We start from the raw sequence: 22,899 nt of genomic DNA, 5'->3' as shown, positions 1-22,899 counted from the left end.
TCGCACCAGTGTGACCAGTGTCTTCATGTGGCTTAACAAGATACACACCTTAGCCTAAACCAGTCCCAGCCCTGATCAGTCAACAAAACGTTAGAATCAAACATAAACTTGCTCATGTCTGTAACAAAACATGACCCCAAAACCTCAGTAAATGATTCATATAAATTTTTCAGGTGAATAATTCAGACAGGAATTGTGTCAGTGTACTAACTGTTAAGACCAGAATTAAACCACTTTTTTTCTGACCAGTTACCAGACAGTTTAGAGCTCCAAAATGCTCTTTTTTTGGTTCATTAAGTTGTAGCTAGAGATGCACTGACTGGTGGTTTTCTTGAGCAATATAGATTTCCATTTTTCTTCAAGGCCTGAAATGCCAATTCAGTTTTTTTTATCTCTAAAAACTATAAAATAGAAGAGAAAATGTGCAGCAGCTTTTTTGATCGTGGGAGTAATTTTGAATTCATCATAACATGAAGGTAAAATAAGATTACCCCCATTTATCCATCAAAAGATGTGTCCCTGAGCTGCATCTGTTTTTATTGTTTGTTTTTTTTTGTTGTTGTTGTTTTCATCAAAAATGAAAGTACATCAAAATATATGTTGGCTGGTGCATTTATGTGATAAAAATGGAAGGACATCTGTTCTTAATCATGAATGACGTAATAAAGATTGAAAAATATATATTTTTTATTTTAGTTTTTAACCAACTAATTATCAATTACAGCTGGTCAACAGAAAAAATCTCTAATTTCCGTCTCAGACTGGTTGATTGATGAATCTGTAAACACATTTACAGTTACTGAGGCAGCAGTGCTATATTATAAATCAAGACTCAGCAATTTCATCTATAATAACATACAATCAAACTGTGAGTTTCAACTTACTTAAAAGAATGCTGCCACTGCTTATAGCATTGCACTGACTCCCAATTTGTAAAGCGTAGAATCTAAAAGTGTTCTTGGCACTGGAATTCTCTTCAGCTTAAATACATTTTGGATTTCTTCATTTATTTATTTTACAGTTATAAACGTATAGAACCTTAACACCATCAGAAATCAGTGTTCAAATGAACAGAACTAAAAGGGAGGTAGCATTTGCTTTATAGCCTTTCCAGTTCTGGAGCAAACTGTCAGAAAACTGAGATATGCAAAAACTATTGACTCTTTTAAATTAGGAGTGAACCCACTACTTCCCACAGCTTCCCAATAAAAGTGAAAGAATGTTTATCAAGCCAATTTAATCATGTTTTAGCAAGCTGTTTGCTTTGAATTAGCATTTAAATTGTTTTTAAGTGATGCTTAAAATGCATTGTTTTTTCTAACCCATTTTTATCATGTATTTTTCTCCATCTTTGCTTATTTATCTACAGACCCTGCCTGTAGACTTTGTTGTGACAAGTATTTTGTCACAACAAAATATTTTCAACACGAATACTCCTTCCAGACCTCTTCACACTAAGCATTCTGGTCCATTCACAGTCCCAGTCATTTACACAACACTTTCATTCACCGTTTAAAATATGTACGTCAATGGCATATGTAAAATGGCATATAATGCATATTTGCTATGAAAGGTTAATGCACCATTTTTTTAAGAAACTGGAACACACTTAAAAGAAGTAGCAGTTTGATCATCACCAACTGCATCCCAAAATTCAGCCGCATCACTGACCCTCAACTTTGACATTTGAGGGAAAATGAACAAAAAGAACATTAAATTCAGACCATGTTATGCATAACTGAAACACTTTGTAGACAATATTTCTGAACAAAGAAATCTATCATGGATCAAAAGGAGCTGACATATTTCCATCCTGCTCCTTTTTCTGAAGAGACTGACACTAATAGGCCTGCATGGCATCTTCTTTCATCTTCTCCCAACAAAAACACAACACAAGTGGATGCACGACTGTTACCTGTCAAAATGAAAAGACGAACCAAAAAAAAAAACTCTGAAAGATTTAAACAACTAGCAGAATCTAGAGCAAGGTGCATCACATATATATCTACAGCACTCATCTAACAGACCAACAGATGTTGACCATTACAGGCTGATAACTACATCCAATCTAGCAGCTTTGACATTATTTTTCTCCATTTTTCACATATATTCCTTCCAATCACAGTGTAATACAAATAAATCAAAGAAATAGGCTGAACTATAAAAGCAATTTAGCATGGTCTGAAAATAACCATGAGCTATTATGGTGCAAATCTAAATGTATGCAAATTCAAGCAGAGAGATTTCTGTTATACATTCAAAAATGCGTAAAGTATGAGTCATAATGCATTAAATTAAATAAAACTTTTTTTTTGTATTTGGCATGCAGTAAATGTCATTTATGCACAGAACTTGTGGCCCAGAGGCAAAGGAAGGGTCGGGTCAAGGGTGCTGCAAAGCAAAGGTGACATATCCTAATCAAGCAGCTTGTGTCTCCAATCTGGTGAATAACTGCCCTCCACAGCTCTACGTGGTTCAAAACACAACATTTGTGAAGTTGGGGCCAACAGCCGAGCCGCGGATACATTTTTCTGTAAAAATCTGCATAAATGTGCGTCTGTACCTACATCAAAGAAAAGAAAGGCCGTTGAGCGCTGCCATGCATTGCCTTGTCAGTTTCTATTAACACTGCCAGAAACCAAAGAGAGAGAAAGGAGGATAAAAAAAAATAAATAAAAGAGGTCCAGGAGGAGGCGAGATTTAATGCCTGCTGCTTCCTCTTTATGAAAGTCTCCAGTTCACTGCCGACCAGTTCTGTGTGCCTTTTACCGCCTCCAACATCTGACTCAAATCTTGTCAAGTGTGAACATAAAACATATTGGACATACTTGCAGACAAGTGCGCAATAACATTCGGTTACACTTACACACACATCCATCCTTTACAAAGTCACCCAGAAGATAGACACGTACATACTCAGCATTCAAAGGGCAAAAAGCCTTTTAAACAATTCATTGTCAAAAATATGAAAAAATAAAAAAATGTTTCAGAAATTAGTGACTCACACACACACACACACACACACACACACACACACAGTCACCGAGTTTGTCACTGGCACATTCATACATGCTCACATTAGCGGCAAGAATTCACATGAATGACAGCATGAGCGAAGGTGAAAGGAGCAAAGCTGGAGATCTTCAAGAATATCACAGAAATGCAGAAACTTGTGAAAATGTTCACCGCCTTCCCCCTTGCTCACAGTTTGTCACATTAGTGCATGTAGCAAAGAGGAAGGTCAAGAATACATGGTTTTTATAATGTTTTATCTTCTTTTATGAAAATCTTAAATGTTATATTTCTTTGCATTTATCTCTCATAATTCAAAACTTTGTAGACCTCAATTTCACTAACCCGTTTCAGAAAAAGGTGGGATTAAAATACCTTTTTGCAATTTGGTGTTTTATGAAAGAACCAATGCAGGCAGGTGGGCTGAAGTCAACCTGCTACTGTTACACCAATAACTTGTCATTCTATGTAGTCACAATAGGATATTAGTTGACCTGCGATTTATCACAAAAACATATGGAAACCAACTCTGTGTGTTGCATATTTGACAACGAAAAACAAAAACAAATTGGAGAAGTTGCACTGAAATGCATAGAGGCAGATCAGATCCCTGCACTTTAGCTAAGTGCAAGTGTTTTCCATAGAAATTTTACTTGAAAAACATCAAAACAGAAAAAGTGGAACAAGTCATATGCTAGAACTATTTGGCATTTATTTTGTCTGTTGTGTTCTGTATGAACCAAACTGAAGTCAAACCCAAAGGAAGTGTGAACTTTTTGCAGTCTCATAGGTTGAAGAGTGTCTGAATAAATCAGTTTTAATATCCGATCAATAGGGTTTAGGTGCAGACTTTGACTGGGCCCTTCAGCTAAACCACTCTATTTAAGCTCAAGCTGTATGCTGATGGTTGTTGTCTTGCTCTGTTTTGGTTTCATGTCTTTCATACTCTCTAAAAGGTTTTCTCTGGTTAGCGCTGATAGCTTAATGTTGTCACATTTGAGGTGCTGTAGGGCGCTTAGGGTCTATATAATTTGAACTTTATGTACACCATAAAGCTCAATTTTGGTTTTCTTCAACACATCCCCCATTTTTCTACATGGCGTTCTTTTAATGTCTTTCTTCTTGCTGCTCAACAAGTCTTGGCAGTAAAGGCCATGATTTGTTGTCAACAGATTGTCCAACCAGAACCATGGACCTCTGCAGCTCCTTTGAGCCTCCTGGCTGTTTTTCTGATAAACGCTCGTCTTGTCCATCCTGCCAGTTACAGACGGTTGTGTCTGGATAGATTTGCAGCTGCACCACTCTCTTTCCATTTTCAGATGGTGGAATAAAAAGTGGTCTGTAAGAAGCTCTTATGGTTTTGTTTTACAGCCTGATCCTGCTTCAAAGTTTTGTTCCCAATCCCATCTCTGACTAGTCCCTTCAAGAGTTTGTGTGACACTAGGAATAAGCTGCATCCAATTGAAGTCTATTGGACTGAAGGCAACTGGTTTTGCTGAATTTCATTTAGGGATAATAGAGTAAAGGGGTCATAATAAAGATGTGTGTTGCACTTTATAGATTTTATTCTAAAAATAAAATATGGGAACCATGACTCATTTTCCCTCAAAACTATACACTAATTTGTTTTGATCTGCCACATGAAAACCCAATAAACCTCATGAAAATATAGATACTTTCACAAGTTACTGTAATGAGGTGCAATGCCATTAGCATATAAAAGGCTGGGTAAAAAATAGCTTCTTTTCATGACTGGAAGAAAAAGCAGCTTTAAAAAGAACAGAAGAACAGCAAAGAGAGGCAGATCAGGAGGAGAATGGGAACCGACAAGAAAGTGATGCAAGACTTAAATAAGCTGACGGACAAAAAGCACAGTAACAGTAATGTGTGAATGTTTGCTTTGACAAGTGGCAAAAAGAAGGAACACAACTACAGTAGGTCTCATTTCAGCACAATGGACAGCTCCTGCTCTCCTTTGAGGACAGATGCACTAATGGAAAGAAGCTACAGAAGAAACCCTTAAATCAAAGGGCTGCAAAGCTCCTCCAGACCACCAATATTTTCTAAATAAAAAGTTGTGACAACTAAATATGGTAATTGTAAAGAAAACTACTGAAAATGAGGCATGTCTGCAGCTGTAGCAGTATTTTCAGGGCAAATATTCCCAGAAAAAAACAAGAATCCAGGTCAAAAGCTCATGTGCATACACACTGCAGAGATTGGGGACTGAAGCCAAGTCATCACAAAGCTGACTTCATCCAAAGTGCGGTTGAAAATGTCTGCCACCTGATTGGCCAAAGAGGCTTAGTAATGGATCGAGCAATAAGCCTCGTCACATGCTATTGGGTCACAAACAAAAAACATTTTTGCCCTTTTGTCTAACAGAGGGAGCACATGATGCCCTGTGTCATTGACACACACACACACACACACACACACACACACACACACACACACACAACAAGTATTGTTTCCAGTTCTTGATTTAAAAAAATCCACAATGTATTATAACGCAGCACACACACAAAAAAATGCCATGACATATTAAATTCTAGTTGAGGGCATTTTTCCTCCTTTTCTTTTTTTTTGAAACAGTTTTTTTTTTTTTTTGCTTTAAGAGCAACACAGACAGAACCAATGAGTTCCCAGATGGAATCTGTTTATTTCAGTGCCACTGGAAAGTATTCACACCACTACACCTTTTCGCATTTCATGCTACATATTGTTTGATAAGTCAATTCATTTTATTTATTTAGTGGCAATTCACAACAGATGTATCAGGTTATTTTACATTTTAAAAAGTTATTTAATTAATTTAGTCCAGTCACATAAACTGATTCTAAGTTATTAGCCAACTTGACTAAAAGGTGTTTCATCTAAGAATAACCAGAACCTGGTCAAATGTGAGAGGCCTGCCTGACTGAGGTTGGAGAAGGCAGAGCAGATCCACAAAAGACAAAAACAAAGCTTCTTTATTTGAGCTGTATATTTCGGTAAATATAGCATTTTGGCATGCATTTTCCAAAACCATGCCTGGTTTTGAAAGCTATGTCATATTGTTGAAGGAATATTAATTGAGGAGTGAACATTATGCAGAGACTCTGACGTTTACAGAGGATGAATGGCGAGCTTGAGCAGAAAGCAGAAAGGCTAGCAGGATTACAAAAAGCTGCTTCAATTTATTCTTTTGACCTTTTAGCCTGCATCTGCTTTGAAGTGTATAAGAAATGTCGGGGACCATTTTCTGCCATTGACAAAATACTGTAAGACTTTTGTTAGTTAGCGATGGTACAGGCACTAATTGCTAATTGAAGTAAAAGGAAATTATATATACATATGACGTGTTTTTTTGTTTGTTTGTTTTTTGTTGGTTTTTTTGCCTAAATACCATCTTCAGTTTTAAACACATATCCATAATGCGTTCAATGACTTTTCAGACGAAAAAGACTTCTGAAGGTATTTCCATTTAGAAACTATAGAATTTTCCGGACTGGGTTTCTAGTCTATTCTTTTTGTAGATTTGTATAATAATTTTACTTATGATATTACAAACAGTTCAGAACTTAAAACTCAAATGTAAAATAATTTGCTGGTGAAAACCCTAAAACCTGAAGAATCATTTGGCTGAAAAAAGACAAATGACATCTGTGTCCAACCAAAACTGAAAGACATTTAAACATAAATCCGTGTGAAAACTTCTTTATAGAGAAATATGAATGTGCATGTTAATTTTCAGACTTTACTAAAGAAGATAATGAGCTACATTGCTGGAAAGAAATAGTTATACAGACTTGGAAAATGGTCAAATCAAGTTACATACTTTTGCAGTTTTACACGATTAGTAAATTACAGCCAAATAAAGCATAGAAGATATTAAAGGTACACTTGGAAGTCTGTTCCATCTCCCCCCATCTCAACAGGAATCAGTATAGATTTCACAGTTCTTCAGCAAACAAGAATGTGAATATAGGCATGAAAAGATGATTATGATGCTTATTTCATAATTAGCAAATGTGTAAACATAAATACAGCTGAAGGGCAAACAGTGAGGCAGTATAACTCACACAGACTACTGTGTTGTATATTACCTTAGAAAACTCAAATAGCACTGTATTTATTTAACAAATAAACAAACACTAAATGTTTAGCTAAAAGAAGTACATATTTAAATTCAGACGAGAATTTCATCTAAAAATGCCAAATTGTCATAGACGCAACTCACCAGATTTAGAGGAAATACAAAAGTAACAGCGAAATTCAGGAACGGCTACTCTTCCCTCATAAAAAAAAGAGTTGGACCTTACTGGAACAGAAACCATCGTGATTTATGTGCAGAGAGAGAAAGAGTTATCATTAAAAAGCACACTATCCCTCACCAGGGCACAAACGGTCTGCAGAAGGGCAAAAGAAAAGAGAGATAGAGAAAACATCTAAAGTGGTGAGAATCGGAAAGAGAGAAAATAAAGAACAAAGAGGAAAACCAAGAGGATGTCAGCAAAGCTGCATAAAAGGGAGTTTGTAATTGAGAGCTCACCCTTAGAGGGACAGCAGGCAACAAATGAGACGCGAAAGAATACTCTCGGACACAGAGCGGGGGGACTGACATGAAAAAAAATGGTGAAATGTTACAGGAGGGTGTTCAAGTGGAGTCTGTGGTGTATTTCATCAAAGGGAAACTTCACTGTTCCAAAGCAAAGTTGAGAGCATATTAAGGCCATTTTAAAGCTGATGGCAACAAAAACTGATTGAAAATATTTAAAGGGGCAGTATTACGTGAAACTGACTTTTTTGAGCTTGTTATGTTGTTACTTCGTCATCAAAAGCACATCTGGAACGTTGCTTTGACTCTTTCATGTTTGTTTGAAGAATCCTTTAATCTCCTATGGCAACCATAGAGGGGTGCCTAAATGCTAAGCGCCCCTTTTCCACACAGTCTCCAAGACAACCTTCAACCTCACAGAGCACTCCTCCCCCACTCAGTTCCTTCAGACTAGCGGCTGCGGTGGAACTGCACATCTGCTGAGCTCCTCACAGGAACTACTGCTCAGTGCAACAAACCCAAGAACAGCTGTAAGCAGCTTAATAAATTTTGATTTAATGGAGTAACGCTGTTGCGAGCAACATGCTGCAACATAAAGTTTGGACATCTTCATAATCATAATATCTCAAAACCCAAATATTGTACTAGTCATTTTCATACCAGATTTCTAGCTAACACATTTTCAGCATTGTAGCCTCTGGAAATGAAACTTATCTTTCATCTTTAAATACCTCCAAACATTTTTTACTTCATTATTTTGTTTCACATTCACTCTTAAAACAATCCCAACTTTTTCCACCAACCGAGTTTTTTCTGTCCGTTTGAGTGATGAGGCAGGTGTAGACTAGCTGATGCTAAGGCCAAAGGTCTCCAGATAAGCCCTGCAGACCTGACTCAAGCCAAGCTGGTGGCAATTCAGTACTACTAATCTGTTTGTTTTGTCTGTTTGAGAGACAGACTTGCGCATGCATGTGTGTCCGTGTGCGTCCGATCGCCGGAACAATGGAGAGAGCTGTTTCACTGAGCCACAGTTGATGGAGGATAAGGGAGGCAGCGGGCAGCTCCAACGGGTCTCTGTAATCCATCATCATGAGACGGGGTCGGGAAAGAAACACACAAATCTGAGCACGGGCCCACGGAATAAGGCCGAAGGGTTTACTGACCATGGCTGACTTACTGTACAAGGACCACACACAGTGAATTAACACAATATACACATGATATTCGGTTGAGGAACCATAAAAAATCAGTTTGACTGCAGGAACCAGAAAAATTCTCTATAAAAAAAGTAAAACACAGGAATTCCTATTTGCAATTTGTGCTACAACTAACTCACAAGAAACAAACACCTTAAGCTTAACTTAGACTCAACAACCCAGACTCAAACTTGTCACAAAGAATCTTTTGTAACTTGACTAATAAATAGAGTCCCTTCTGATTTTGTTTATACAAATGACTGCTATGGTAACGTTACACACCGCATGTACATGTCAGTAAAAACTGTTAATGACAGCTTGCTAACATCAGACTGTTTATATTTGAGGCTACCATTGAGGAGGCATTTCCAGTGAGTAAGGCAAAGACTGCAGCTCTGACAGACATGACCATGTTCTGCTAAAGGGTGCATTTGATGCATCACCCAGGGGGATTCAAGGACTATAGGCTATTAATGGTTCATAGCAATATGTCTATGTTTGCCGTAGCATCACTGTGCATTAAATTAGTTCTCATCACTTCAGTTTTTTTGTGCATAAATGCATATTTATATTCAGATCTTAGTAACTTTCAAAATAAAAGGTAAAGTAGTGACAAAATCTGTGCAAAAATATTTTCTGTATGATAAATAAAATGTGTGAAAAAGATGGAGAGAAGGATGCTGGATGTCCATTTAGCACAGTGCTGCAGGCAGACTAGATGGCATGTATTTAATGTCATTTGTAATTTCAGCGATTAGAGAATAGATTCAGGTGGAAAAAAATATGTTTTTATAAAATTTGAGACACTACTTGGACTCGCCTTTCAGACATTTTGATGACTTTTGCAAAAGTCTTGGGTCTGCCATTATAATAATTGGACTTGACCCTCGATGTCTTGAGAGTAGATTTGAACGTTCCCCACAAACACTCAAGGCTTGACTTGGGCATGGAGAACTGACTTATGAATTGGAAATCTCTGCTTTAAATGTGATGTTATATTTAAAAGAGTTAAATTTTTAATCTGAAGTCTGGCCAGTCAACAACTTCAACTGCTCCTGCAGTTCCACTGTAAACTTATCACTTCAGTTTTATTTTAGATTTGACTGGGAGCCAGCACAGACGAGACTCGTGTTTGACATAAAGCAGACACTGTGAGAACAATGTGATGCGAGATCTGTGCTTTTAAAAATAACTCTTGAAGAGAATAATCTGGAACTGCAGCTGAGATGAGTGGTTATTACTATAAGCTCCTTTTCACACAATCAGCTTCAAGTCCTTTTACACTGGGAGGTTTGTCATAGTTAAAAAATATAGACTTTATTCATCCCACACAAGAGAAATTAAAACTACATTTCCAAATACCAAAAAGTACAAAGACTTTTTCAGTGGAGACTGTTTTGAAGATAATACGAGAAATGCAGGCTCCCATTTGATGTTGATGTCAAATGTCAAACTCGCTCACAAAAAAACAATTTGTAAGAAAAGGTCATTTCAACACAAAGTCCATTCTCAAATATCACTGCACTTTGTCAGCTTGCACATGTAGCCTTGAGATCTTACAGTCGTTTCTCTAGGAGGGCCAGACATTTGTCGAAATGACTCCAGCGGTGAAGGTGGAGAACTGTGCGCTGAAAGCTATAAAATTGCTGTTTAAATTAGGCGGTAGCTATAGAGGCAAACATTCCTCCAGAATCCAGTGTCTTAGTTGGAACACCATTATATCTGCAGTTGTACACCAATTGCCATATTATTCCAACTCACATTTCTATCACTTAATGTCTGTAAGATAGGACAGCTCAAAACCATAGGACAATTAATAGACCGAGCCACTCTGCATACATATTCTCTAGACATTAGACTAATTTAAATGGCACTGGGGCAGGATGAGAAAGAAAGGCAATGCTAGGAATGTGTATCGGAGAGTCTGAGGGGTACCACAATGAGTCACCACCACTGCCAGGTAATCAAACATTCTGAAAGTGAACAAGCTTGCGGGAAGAACAAGAATAAAACCTGGCAATGTGCTACAAAATATTAATCTTCATTGTGCTACAAGCAAACATGTCATAAAGGAAGGATCTAGCACTAAAATAATTTTGAACAAAATTAATCATAGTATCTAAGAAGATGGTTCTGAAACAAATACCCTACATAGCATCTACAAGTGATTGACTGCTGTACTCAGAAAACACAAATAACCAATCATTCAATGAGTACTTTGGACAGTAACCAATATTGGTGACTCATAGATCCAATGCAATCACTAAATCATTATGATTAGCCTGCATTAGAATGTATTTTAAATAACTGCATTCATAAGGTTTCACTTAGTTCTCAACAGAGTAATTAACTCTCAGACTTCAGGTATACATCGGGTTGCTATGGCATCGAAAATAAAAATTTGCCTTACAGGGACCTTTTCCAGGAAGTACAGTAGTTTTCTGTGGTAATTATCACCACCCTGAGTTTCAATTGCATTTACCCAGATAAAAATAAATGAACAGGGTTGAAATTTACTCATGAAAAAGGCCCTAGTAGGAAGATACTTTTTTATTTGCTAGAACATTTTAGGTGGAGTTTGTTTTTCTTTTTTTTTTTTAGGAAGAAGACTGCCAACCATTTTCTATTGGTATATTATTCATTAAAAGTAAAATATCAGACCATTATGTACCAAAGCAAAGTAAAGACAATCACAAGACACATTGATTGTTATAATATTGTTGCACTATTATGTATCAGCCTTTTGTTTCAACTATGTTGGAAGACAAATTCCATAGTAAAATGACACTCCCTCATTGTCTTTACACACAGGTACCACTGTGGTGTTTGATCACCGCATAAACCAGTCTGCCATGGATCTTTTAGTCATTGTGAAAAGTCCTGCCACACGACTGCCATAACTCTCACACTTCATGTAAGTAGTGCAATGTGTGCCACTTCTACAACAACAGAACTCAGTCAAATGTTGCCAACAAGCTTCAACTATACCATCATAAGTCGTCAGGGTTTTTTTGTATGGCTGTTAGCAAGTGCTAACTGCTAGCTACACATCTTTTAGCATCAACTGCTATTTTTTTCAATTTTGAATGACATAATTTTTTCTAGAGCATAATTTTTCATTTTGCTATCAGCTGTTCAGCAAGTCATTTTTGGTGAATTTGTAGGCTATCCAAACACTTTTATGGACTTTTTGTGACTTGCTTTTAAAGAACTGCATCAATGTGTCACTTATAGTTTGCTAAAAGCAAAAGTAAATTAACAGCATGCCGTGTGAGATTAGTGGTGACATTAAAATGTGGTACAAAATACTTTATTACCAGTTCACAACAGTCAATTGACAGAAAGCCCTTCTTATCTAACTTATTGCTACAAAGCATAGACTTTTGTTTATTAAGTAGATACTAGTAACACTAATGCTGAGAACAACCAACGCCGTCTCACATATTTGAACTTCTTTTCTTCCAAAATTCTTTGTCATATCTGGGTTACATCAATACCCCCGTTCTCCATCTTTCAGCTTTTACTGATGTGGCTTTATTTTAAAAAAAAAATCCTATGGGTAAAATTGCTCTCACCCACAATCACTAGTTAGAGTCTATTTAACGAGGGGAACATGAAGCCCTGATTTATTTTCCCCTCCATGCAGAGCACAGATGGAAGCACGGAGACGTAGGAAATGTTGTGGCTCGATACAGAGTGTGGATGTCCTAACCAGCCTAATGCGGTGTTAAATGACTTGTTACAACCACTGACAGTGTTTTCCAAGCTGCAGGGGATGCATGAGTAGCACAGGAAAACTCTGGATGTCTAATGTGGAATACTAAAGTTCCCCAGGTACAAACACACACACTCCGAAGTTGGTTATAATCAACCTTCGGCCACTGCAGCATGCAGCATGATGAATAGCCACCACAGTCAGTTATACTTTCAGTACAGCAGATGTGTGGTGTATGTGTGTGCAGAGCCAAGGGAGGGAGGCAAAGTAGGCCAGCATGAATATAAAATAACCCCTGCCAGGCAATGATGTGGGCTACAAGAAGGAGGAGAGCAGTATGTGCTTTTTTTTTCTCTCTTTTCTGCATGCGTATATATATGAGTAGAAGAGTGTTGCCACAGAAAATGTGCAGATGAAAGTGGATGGAGGAGCGTAAAACTATGGTTTTGCAAGTGCGCTCATTTATCAATACGCTCAGAAAGAAGCACAAAAACATCAGGTGACTCCAACAAAGCAGCTTGTTAGAATTTGAATATTTCTGCTCTTTAGGGGTGCCAGAGAGAAACAAACACACCCAACCATACACACCCAGAGAGATGTGTACAAAGCCACATCAGTGTCTGAGCACTGGTTTTGATCCAAATACTGTGTGAAGATTCCATACAGCCCCTGCCTCCCCAGTGAGGCAATCACAACCATCCAGTGTGTACAAACCAGGAAACACACACTCACACAAAAGAGCCAGACACAATGGCATGAAACAGACAGTAACAATAGTGAAGAAACAATGCCAAAGGAGCAAGACAGAAGGGTTCACAGTAATCAGCATTAAAATGTATCTTATTGTAGCACATGTATATATAAATATATCAAAACCACTAATTTCAATTCTTCTGAGATGTTAGCATGACAGCTAACCAGAACTGGTTATCGTATAACTTTAACTAAACTGTTGATGCAAACAAATTTCATGAGATCAATACAGAATTTCTACATAAATATGAGTAATGGTTTATTTTTCCTTTTTAATTCAATAAAAAGATGTTGGATCACGTTCCATTTTTATTTTACACAGTTTGGTTAACATGGTGAAACCGTGGCGTTCATACACAAAGTATACTCTAATTATAATGAGAGCATCATATGACTGTATTTAAGTCTTTAGCTTTGTGCAAATTATACAGCAGTACAAAAAGCATTCCTACTTTTGTTCAACTGGAAAAGGTAACTTCTTATTCATCACACAATCAAATCATGGTATACATTTCTGTATCTTTTACATTAATAAAATGGTATCATATGTTTGTTTAACTGAAGATAAAGAAAGTATTTCATACTAGTGGGTGCTGGCTTTCAAATAAATTAATAACCAGAATTATTTGGAATGAATAATAAATGTTTCAAAAATTAATTTTGAAAACCAGTTCTAAAATTAACTCCTACAACATAGCATCTGGTAAAAAGTAACTTTTGGCACTTAAGCAAATAGATTACGAGTTTTCTGTGTAGTTTAATGTAGGACCTAAGAAAAAGGCATTTTAGCTGCTGAACTACTCTGTTCCACAGTCCTGGGCCTCTAAGCCTTGTGTCAGCTTCCCCAGTCCCTCTCTTCAATTCTCCACCCCCGCGTACAGAAGGCTCAACAGACAGAGGTGATGGCAGCCATATGGTTCCATCACCAGGCTTTCTGTAAATGTGGGAAAGGAGAAAGTGCGTAGAGAGGAGAAACCAGAGAGTGATGACACTGCAGAGACCTCCATTACCTCAACATAATAGGGATCATTCACCAGCGGCTTCACCCAGCTCAAGAGTCAGGGAGCGAGGGACCAGATTACGCTCAGGGGTGAGGAGGACGTATATGTGCTTTGAGAGGATAAAGGAATGGAGAGAGGTAGCTAGAGGTGTCGTCACGCAAGGATGGGACACTTTACTTTGCGTTCTTTTCCCACTTCCAGACGGGAGACCTCAGTTAAAATCTCACACGGCTTATCCTCGGACACAAATCCGGCCATCTGGAAATGGAAGCTAACAAGAGGATAAGGATGAATTTAGAGGAGCAGAGCAGAATTTAGGCGCTTTAGAACATAAAGAAGTATGTAGGGCTTCTCACATGCGCCTGAAAATTGGAGAGTTTAGCAGAAAAAAACTATAATTTGAGTCAAACAGAACAGCATTGATCAGCATTCCTTCTCAAAAGGAATCATTTTGGTCCAAAAGCAGATTTAAAAAAAGCTGCTATTAAGAGGATTTGGGAGTGACGGGGTGTGCAATTTAAGGGGCAAGTTGAGATTTTAGTTTTTAATTGGGTGCTTTAAGGTATTAGTCGAGGAAAATATGTTTCTTGATTTGTCCAACCAGCCTGTGTTGTTGAGCTGCAACTGCAAAACCTTGATTTCACAGGTGCTACGCTAACAAGCTTGAAGCTCACCCTCCAGTATGACAGGTAACTCATGATGAGGAGGAAAGGTCCAATTAAAAGTCAGCATGTCAAGGTTTCATTAAAGTGCTTTGTGATTTGTTTAGGAGTTTCCATGAGACTCCTGCTGTACTCCGCTCCCCTGTCGCCAGGAGCAGAGGAAGGGAAAGCAGCGATACCCACGGTGTGATGAGGCTCCGCAGGGGGGCTCAAGCTCATCAGACCCCCATAGAACATCATACAGCTGGACCTGTGCCACACTTTAGATGAAAATAACACCCGAGGGAAATACGGAAGACTTTCAATATTCCCTCTGAATCCTCCCTTCCTGAGGTTCACAGTCTTCCTCCCAGTATTGCTTTCGACCGTTAAGATAAGAGTCCCTCACCCTGCGGCTGTTTTTCTTCCACCTATCACGCCGTCTACGTCCCTCACTCCAAACGGCACACACAGGGGTCAGGACAGCCCAGCTGTGTGATAGATAGCGGAGTCATTTGTGACCTTGCAGCAGAAACCACACCCTCTGTCCTCCATTTCTATAGATACATGTGTATGTGAAAGGGAAAGGGAGAAAAACAGAACAGTGTGTGTGAAGGAGTTTAAACGGCAGGTCAGTCTGCGTTAAAATGTTTCCTGTGTTGCCCCTTGGGTCAGGAGTAGCACTGCTCTCACTGTTTTCTAATGTGACACCCACTATAGACTCCATGGGCAAATCGCAGAAAATTTCAGTTTCATTTTAATGGAAACTTGTGGTTAAGCACCTAAATGTGACTTTTGAGACAAGTTTTATTTTTTGATTAACTTTTTGATTTTTTGTTTGCAGTGAAATTACCTTGACGTTCAGGTTTGCACCTTCCCTTCATTAGCTACACTAGTCGTTCTGCTGATTTACCAGAATAAAGTCAAAATATGTAGACAAAGCACTTCAGATTTTCCTTCTCAATTTCAAAGATCTGTGGGAGTATATAATTACCTACCAACTTTTGTGGTAGGCAATTACATGAAAAATATTTTTTCTAGCCAAAACATGATATTTTAAAAGCATAACTGAAGATATTCATTTCTATTTTTATATTATGAAACTACTTCTAAAATTTTATATGCAAAATAAAAAAGGAAGTGTAAATCATGCATGACAAAAAAATACTACTGTCATTACTAAATGTATATAAAACTTAAAAATATATTTTTAACGTGAAAGCTGACGGAAAGAAATTGCACTGAAAAAAAACAAGATTTTGCAATTATACTCACTGAGAAATTAAAATGTTCATTTAAACTTAAGCAAAAACAAATTATTATATCTTCTAGAATCAACCAGCCCTAACCTAGCCAGTATAGCTTCTACATAAAATCTTGACTTCTTTAACTTAAAAGCTAGAAGTTCTTTATATGACGTTAAAAAAAACACTTAGCAATTTTATGAAATAAGATCAAATTATAGAGTCATATAATGAGTAAATCAAAAAGTAAGAGTATAATTTTCACAGGATTGTTCCCCATCAATTTAATATGTGTAACATGTGTGAGATTAACATCATGGTACATATTGGATACTCTAAATAACTCAATTTCAGCCATATAACTTTAAAAAAACAGAACATGTAACTAAAAAGAATTGGCTATTTAAAAAAAAAACTACGTTGGCATAAAATGTGCTCTTAATGTACACAATAGCAAAACATAATTTAATAAAACATTTAATTGCATTAGTGGAACGCTCATCTGCTCGGCTAACTGGACACACAATGACGCACCGTTTCCCCCTGCATGGTCATTCAAAGAGATTACAAGCGCTGCAGGACATAGGTGTTTCATGCTTTAAGTCTGCAGCCACAGGGCAAGCCTGAAAACCACTTTGATTGCACTCGGTTTTGTGGAGTTGTTCAGACCACCCTGGGGTGCCTGCCATAGAAAAGATTTTGAAAATGGCTGACAGGTTCCTTTGAAATCTTGCGAGTTATACCCCAGCGCAGCAAACTGTCATGCATTGCTGAGCACATGACAAAACGCAGTAACATATCTCCGTTTTATCACCCTGCCGTCTTCTAATTTTCATTTTGCCTCTATTTATTGAGCTAATTTGGTGACTCTAGGTGTCCCAGACTCTGATTTATTAGTGGAGTCTGACTAGTGGCCGTGGACTCAGGACCTTTGTGAAATTACAGCGAGAGGACAAGGATAATGAAACGCTTGCTGCCAGAGTTTCACTGGGTCCTCTAAACGGGCTTAGGTGGAGACAGAGAGTGCAAGAACACATTCACCTTTCCAAGGAGGATTTGAAATTAAAAATAATAATAATAATAATCTGTTACGAGGTCTCAGTCACTTTCTATCCAACACAAACCTTCGCTTTTGATCCTAAAAAAAGCATCACAGCTAGATAAAGCCGCCTATAAATAAGCACACAGGTGCCGTTTGAAGGCTCTCAAAGTGACAAGGCTGACTGTAGACGAATCTGAAATATGTTGCAAGTCTTCACGTAAAGAAAATATGTGACAGCATGCTTCAGATAAAGAAGTCACACATGCCAACCCTTTTGTCAACAAACACTGCGGCTCAGCTGGCTTCCTCCTGTAACAATAGGAAGCATCAAAACATGTCAAGTAACGAAAGGCTGTGAGCTGAAGTGACTGACCATTATCTAGTCAGTGAGCAGGAAAAAAAGGGAATGTCTTCCAAAGGGACGGCCCAAACAGCAAATTGGTCCATCACCACACCATGAAGCAGTCTATACTCCAAAATGCCTCCTCACTTGAAGCTTTTTCCCTTAAATAGAACTATCGAGTCATCAATTAAATGTCTCCATGTCAACAAAAAAAAGAGGTCTGAAACCTGAAAGTAGAGAAGGCCTAAGTGTTTCTCTGAACAGACTCAAGGAATCTAAAGATCTCTTTCCATTCATCACATCACTCCTTTTTTACTGCTCAACATTAAAAGTGAGAGGGGGGAAAAAAAAATCACAGATTCCTAAAATGCACTCAGACTAGCTTTGGACTTTTGCATAAAACAAACAAGACAAATGAAGGATATTGTTGAAAACAAGAGTGTACTAAATCCTTTACTCTTAAAATAGTGTTAGGTTTTAATATTAAGTCAGCCTGAGAAATGGCCACCCTCCGTCTCCATTTGTGACTTTTACTTTAAAATAAGAAAAGCAGTATTTTTTGAGTTGTCATGTTATGTTGGAAATGCCAGCTAATAAAGACTGGTCAACAACACCTGGCTGAAAAAGCATTAGAAAAGTTGCTAATGACTCTAAAGTTAGCATCTGCTTTGTGGCTTATTATTAGCTCTCGGCATGGGTGGGAAGAGAGTCTCATGGTTTGATAAACTTGGGCAAAATTACCATGGTTTCTCATTCAAGTAAAAGTTGCAAACAAAATTACATAAGATGATTTTATTACTTAGGCAATAATTACTCCAATTTCTGCACAAAATAAAAATGTTATGCTAAATTATACACCTAAACAAAAGTATTTTAAGTAAACATTCTTGATGCTAGACTTGATGTTAGATCTTACTGTAATCTTGGATTTTATAGGGCAGCAGTAATTAGCAAATACTTGGTGATAATGCTAGCCTGCTGAGCTCATCATACAAACTACTTTTCAGTGCAATGTTCCTAAGAATGATGTTAAAGGCTTCATAAAGGAGCGATGTTTTGATGACTTTCTGAAGGCAGTGTCTTAGAGAGCAAGACTTTCTTAACGAGACACAGGCCTAATTCCAAGGCGCTAAATAACAAAGTCATTTTTCTTTTATGAAATATTTGATACATACAGCATTTTTATAACAAGTGAGGGTAACTTAGTTATTTGATTGTGCTATTAAAAAATAATACTGTGTGGCTGGAAAACACATAATACTGCTTTTTTAAAACAACATTACTCCGGGGCATCAAGTGGTGCTGCCAGAATTTCACTGGAATCTTGAAATTGGCTTTGATGGGGACCAAATATCATGAATCATCTCACGTTGGGAGGTACATGTATCGCTACAGGCCTAGCAGAGAAACATAGTTACCTTATGTTGTGCTAGCAAGAATAAAACAGAAGTGATTACACGTAATGGCCTTTAAAAAACCACAAGACATCAGCTTAAAACCCATTTGGGACATTTGATAATAAACCACATGAATTTTTCACCCATCTGTTCATAAACCAAGCTTAATCACTTATTTCAAAAACAATGCAGCCTCACTGGTGCACATGTTTTTCAATCATTCTAGCTGCTCATCACCTTTTAGGCTTTTGCTGAGTCTAATAATGTAGATACCAGTAGACAGACTTATCGAAAAACCAAAAGAAAAACAAAGACTAGGAGTTTCAGGGAGAGAAGAGCTGTGGCGGAGTAGTCCGGAAGCAGAAAACAACACCAGGAGGTCCAGCGTCTGGATGCAGGCAGCCAAAGAGTAGTGTTGCCGTGACAACAGTGATGCCGTGCTGATGATTATAGCCGAGCAGCTTGCAGCCAGAACTCGACAAACACTGTCTGTATATGTAATATATTTATTCAGCTGCACTGCATAGCAAATGAAAAGTCTTTTTTCTATGACATCATTCCTCTCTGTCATTCGGAACAGACGGTGTGCACCTTCTTCTGAGGCACTGCTAAAACTGACAGACCAGCTGCTCACCTAAAACACAGTGGGATCTGATCAATACAGCAACGGTGAGCAGAGAATGTGGCTACTGTGGTCTCCCACATTGACAGAAATAATGGATCAGCTTTTGGGTCACAGTGGACTCATTGTACTAGCAGCATGACCACTGAGGTTTCCTGCCTCTGCACCTCTTTGTTTCAAGTCTTTTAATTAAAGAGCTGGGCAAGAGAATTCCCTAACAGGCTTAGCTATTGGCAGCCCTGCAACCAGGACTGATTGTTCAATTCAGGATTTAGTCAGTAAAGCTTTGTGTGACCAACACATAGTGCTTTAATTCGTCAGGGTGTCAGGCCCTTGTGTGTGTTACCGCATCAGAGCGGGATTCGCAATTAAAGGCATCGGCCTTGAACTGAGGCGGGGGAAAAGGCAGGTGTTTGCCTAAAATACTTGAGAGTGTGTTTCAGCTGAATGCTCTGATGAGCTTTCACTGATCTGATGTGGACCAATCCAGAGTCCCTTCCTCTTCCGCTGCATCAGCTGGTGATTTCTGAGCACATAGCCACTGCAGCATCCTACCTCCTCCTCCTCCTACTCGATCTCTCCTCTCCTCCCCCACTCTCCTTCAACCCCTCTCCACCTGCTTTTAAATGCATGGTGCTGCCCTGCCAAGCCAAACCAGTCTGTGCATGCAGCATCACTCCTCTCCGTCCCTTCCAGAAGGAGACAAGATTGGAGTGAGCAAGCAAAGCCCCTCTGCTGCACACAGCAGCACCAATAGCTGATTGAGAGATAAGAGGCAACCTGAATCAGGATGGCTCAAGGTATCCAGTGGGAGAGAGAGAGAAATAAACACAGGCCTCTGCAAACACAAAGCCCACAAAATAGGAACTGGGCCAGAATCCTAAAATCTAAAAACAGATGCTTGGATCATTCTACTTGTTCTTCTACAAGAGAATCGATAAGGATCAGAGGCTGTTTCTTGTAGCAAATATATGCAGCACCACTGCATGATGCATGGAGGAGGTGGACACAACCTACACAGACATCCTGTGTCTTCATAAAGCCCCACATGACCCGTGTCTGCTGTACATTTTGGCTGTTTCGTAACAATCCACACTAGTCATCTCAGTAGCCTCAGCTGGATTAAATCCTCTCTGATGCTGTGCTGAACAGGCCCAGCATTACCGACACAACCTCTGATGGAAGAGTAAAGACGGGAGGAGCAGGGGGGGTGGTTGCAACCTATATCAGCTCCATAAATAACAGCAATGTGAAGCACAGTAATATAAACCACTAAACGCTTCAAAGCTACCAATACATCACTCCCTTTGCGCACAGGATGCAGCGCCCTGCCTGCCTCCTTGCAACAATAGGCCTGTGCATATTTTTTTTCCTTCATAAACGCATATACGGATGTCGGCGGATAGCATAAAGCTAAGTCGGGCCTTTGTCCGATGATGCTGGATGAGTGAGTCTCAGAGGTGACACATCAGGCACGCGTGCATGCGTGATTCCGCGCGAATTAAAGCCGTTTGGGTCATGGTGTTGTGCGCAAAATCGTCCGTTCGTCCCCCGCATCACTTCGGGTTACAGATCGGGGTCAGGAGAATAACCACAATGCATTGTGTCCGGCGTCCACCACTGCTTCTCTGGATAGATCTGTTTATGTCTTTCCACCCAAGAACAATCTGGTAATTTAGTCAACAATGGCTGGTGATTAGACAAACCTCAAAGCCCCTTGTGGAGTCACATGCCTCTGTCTGCCTCTACAATAATACAGCCTCATTTATCCCGCTACCTAACGCATTTTTATCTGCAGAAATTGTTTAAAAAAAAAAAAAGGCGACCGTTTACATCCCCTGAACAAATAAATGACATCATCGCCTGAAAGCCACACAACCAAAAGGGGGGAGTGAAGGAAGCTTCGTAAATAAAACATAGCGAGTTGGGGCGCAGTGATTCTACTGTTTTCTATGGCTTCCTCTCTCTCTCCGTCTGTTTTCCCCAGCATTACTCGCATTCACTCACCAGGTTCAGCACCGTCTCCACGATGTCCCGGTTGCTAACCTCCCCAACCTGGATCAGGCCCACCAGCACGGCGAATTTCATCTGGATATTCCTAATCGGAACGGCGGGGTTGATCACCCCGGCCGGGAGAACCATAGAGCCGGCCGCAGACACCATCTTTTCCCCGGTGGAGCCGGAGCCAGCGCCCGCGGCGACCTGCTGCTGCTGCGGCGGCGGCGGCTGAGCGGAGGAGCCCGCCGGCGGAGGAGGAAGAGGGGGATGCGAGTCTTGGTCTGTGTCCGTGAGCGAGGAAGCAGAGCCCGGTGGTGCTGAAACCGGCGTCTCGCTCGACATTTCCCCTTGGAAAACAGGGAGGAGAGGAGCGGTCGCCGCTGTCTCTCACACCTGCTTTACAAGCTCGGGCGTCTGCTGTTGTTCAAAAACCATCCACTGAGGAATAAAAAGAAAAAAAAAAGAAAGAAAGAAAAAAAAAGAAAAAAAACAAGAAGCCCGGTGTTTTAAAAAAAATCCTCTGAATTCACCTTATCCACCTGAAAACATGTAGGGATGCATAAGGCTAGAGGAAAAAAACTACAGCGCCTTGACAGAAGCCTATGTTCCTATCTCTCTTTCTCTCTTCTGTCTCCCCCTCTCATTGGCAGGTTGCAGTCAGTGCGGTGATTATGGCAAGGCGACATATCATATAATTTGAATTCTCCCTATATTTCAGCCATAGACAAGGCAGGTCGCACCACTGAACAAGCCAAATAAGTTTCAGATGTCTCGGAACCCATGTCTGAAAATACAGAACCAATGAACTGGCAAGGCAGGATTTTATTAACAGTTGCAAGTTGAATTTATAAAGAATAAAACCAAGCAAATTTATGTTCAGCAACAGTTTAAAATTGATTACATGGCTTAGTTCTCGGATTCTGTGGGTAACAATTTATCAATTTGGCACCCTACATGAATATTCCAGTCAAACTGATGGAGTCTGTCTTGACCACACAAATTGTATTTACATGTTGTTTTACAATGTGACTAAATATAATGTGTCAGAATAGAAGCTTCCTATTTTTTTAAAAGTTTTTATTTTTTTATTTTTAAGGAATATTAACTGCAATCATGCATCTTCAAATATAAAATACTTAGACTAGTCAAACATAATCTGGATGATCCTAACATAACATATGTAATATAAAACTGAATTTAAAACTTGTGGTACCTTTGATTTCAGTTCTCCTATCTCTGTTATTGCTTTTGCAGATAGTTTTTTTTTTTTTTTGGTTACATGTGGGGAGACAGAAGGAGAGGCAGGACTGAAGCAAGATCTGCCACAATTGTTCATATTTATAGTCTGGCTTTGTCAATAATTCCAAACTATTAATCTGAAGTTCATAATTTCCA

At 39.0% G+C, this 22,899-nt stretch overlaps 1 protein-coding gene across 9 annotated transcripts in view; it reads right to left on the bottom strand.

Annotated features, from left to right (window-relative positions):
* Positions 1–22,137, bottom strand: part of nbeaa (neurobeachin a) — a 106,698-nt gene extending 84,561 nt beyond the window's left edge. For 8 of the 9 annotated variants that reach the window (XM_016673004.1, XM_007554747.2, XM_016673017.1 and 5 more), the window contains exon 1: positions 21,514–22,136. In XM_016673004.1, coding sequence (XP_016528490.1) covers positions 21,514–21,846 — 333 coding nt within the window. In that variant the 5' untranslated portion in view covers positions 21,847–22,136. Of the gene's footprint in view, positions 1–21,513 lie in introns of all 9 variants that reach the window. The other variant, XM_016673006.1, reaches the window with a different exon arrangement.
* Positions 22,138–22,899: the final 762 nt, after the last annotated feature.

The sequence above is a fragment of the Poecilia formosa genome, unplaced genomic scaffold, assembly GCF_000485575.1.
Source record: "Poecilia formosa unplaced genomic scaffold, Poecilia_formosa-5.1.2 Scaffold3, whole genome shotgun sequence".
Classification (NCBI taxonomy): Eukaryota; Metazoa; Chordata; class Actinopteri; order Cyprinodontiformes; family Poeciliidae; genus Poecilia; species Poecilia formosa.
The sequence above is the reverse complement of the archived record's forward strand: the minus strand, read 5'-3'. Positions and strand labels throughout refer to the sequence as shown.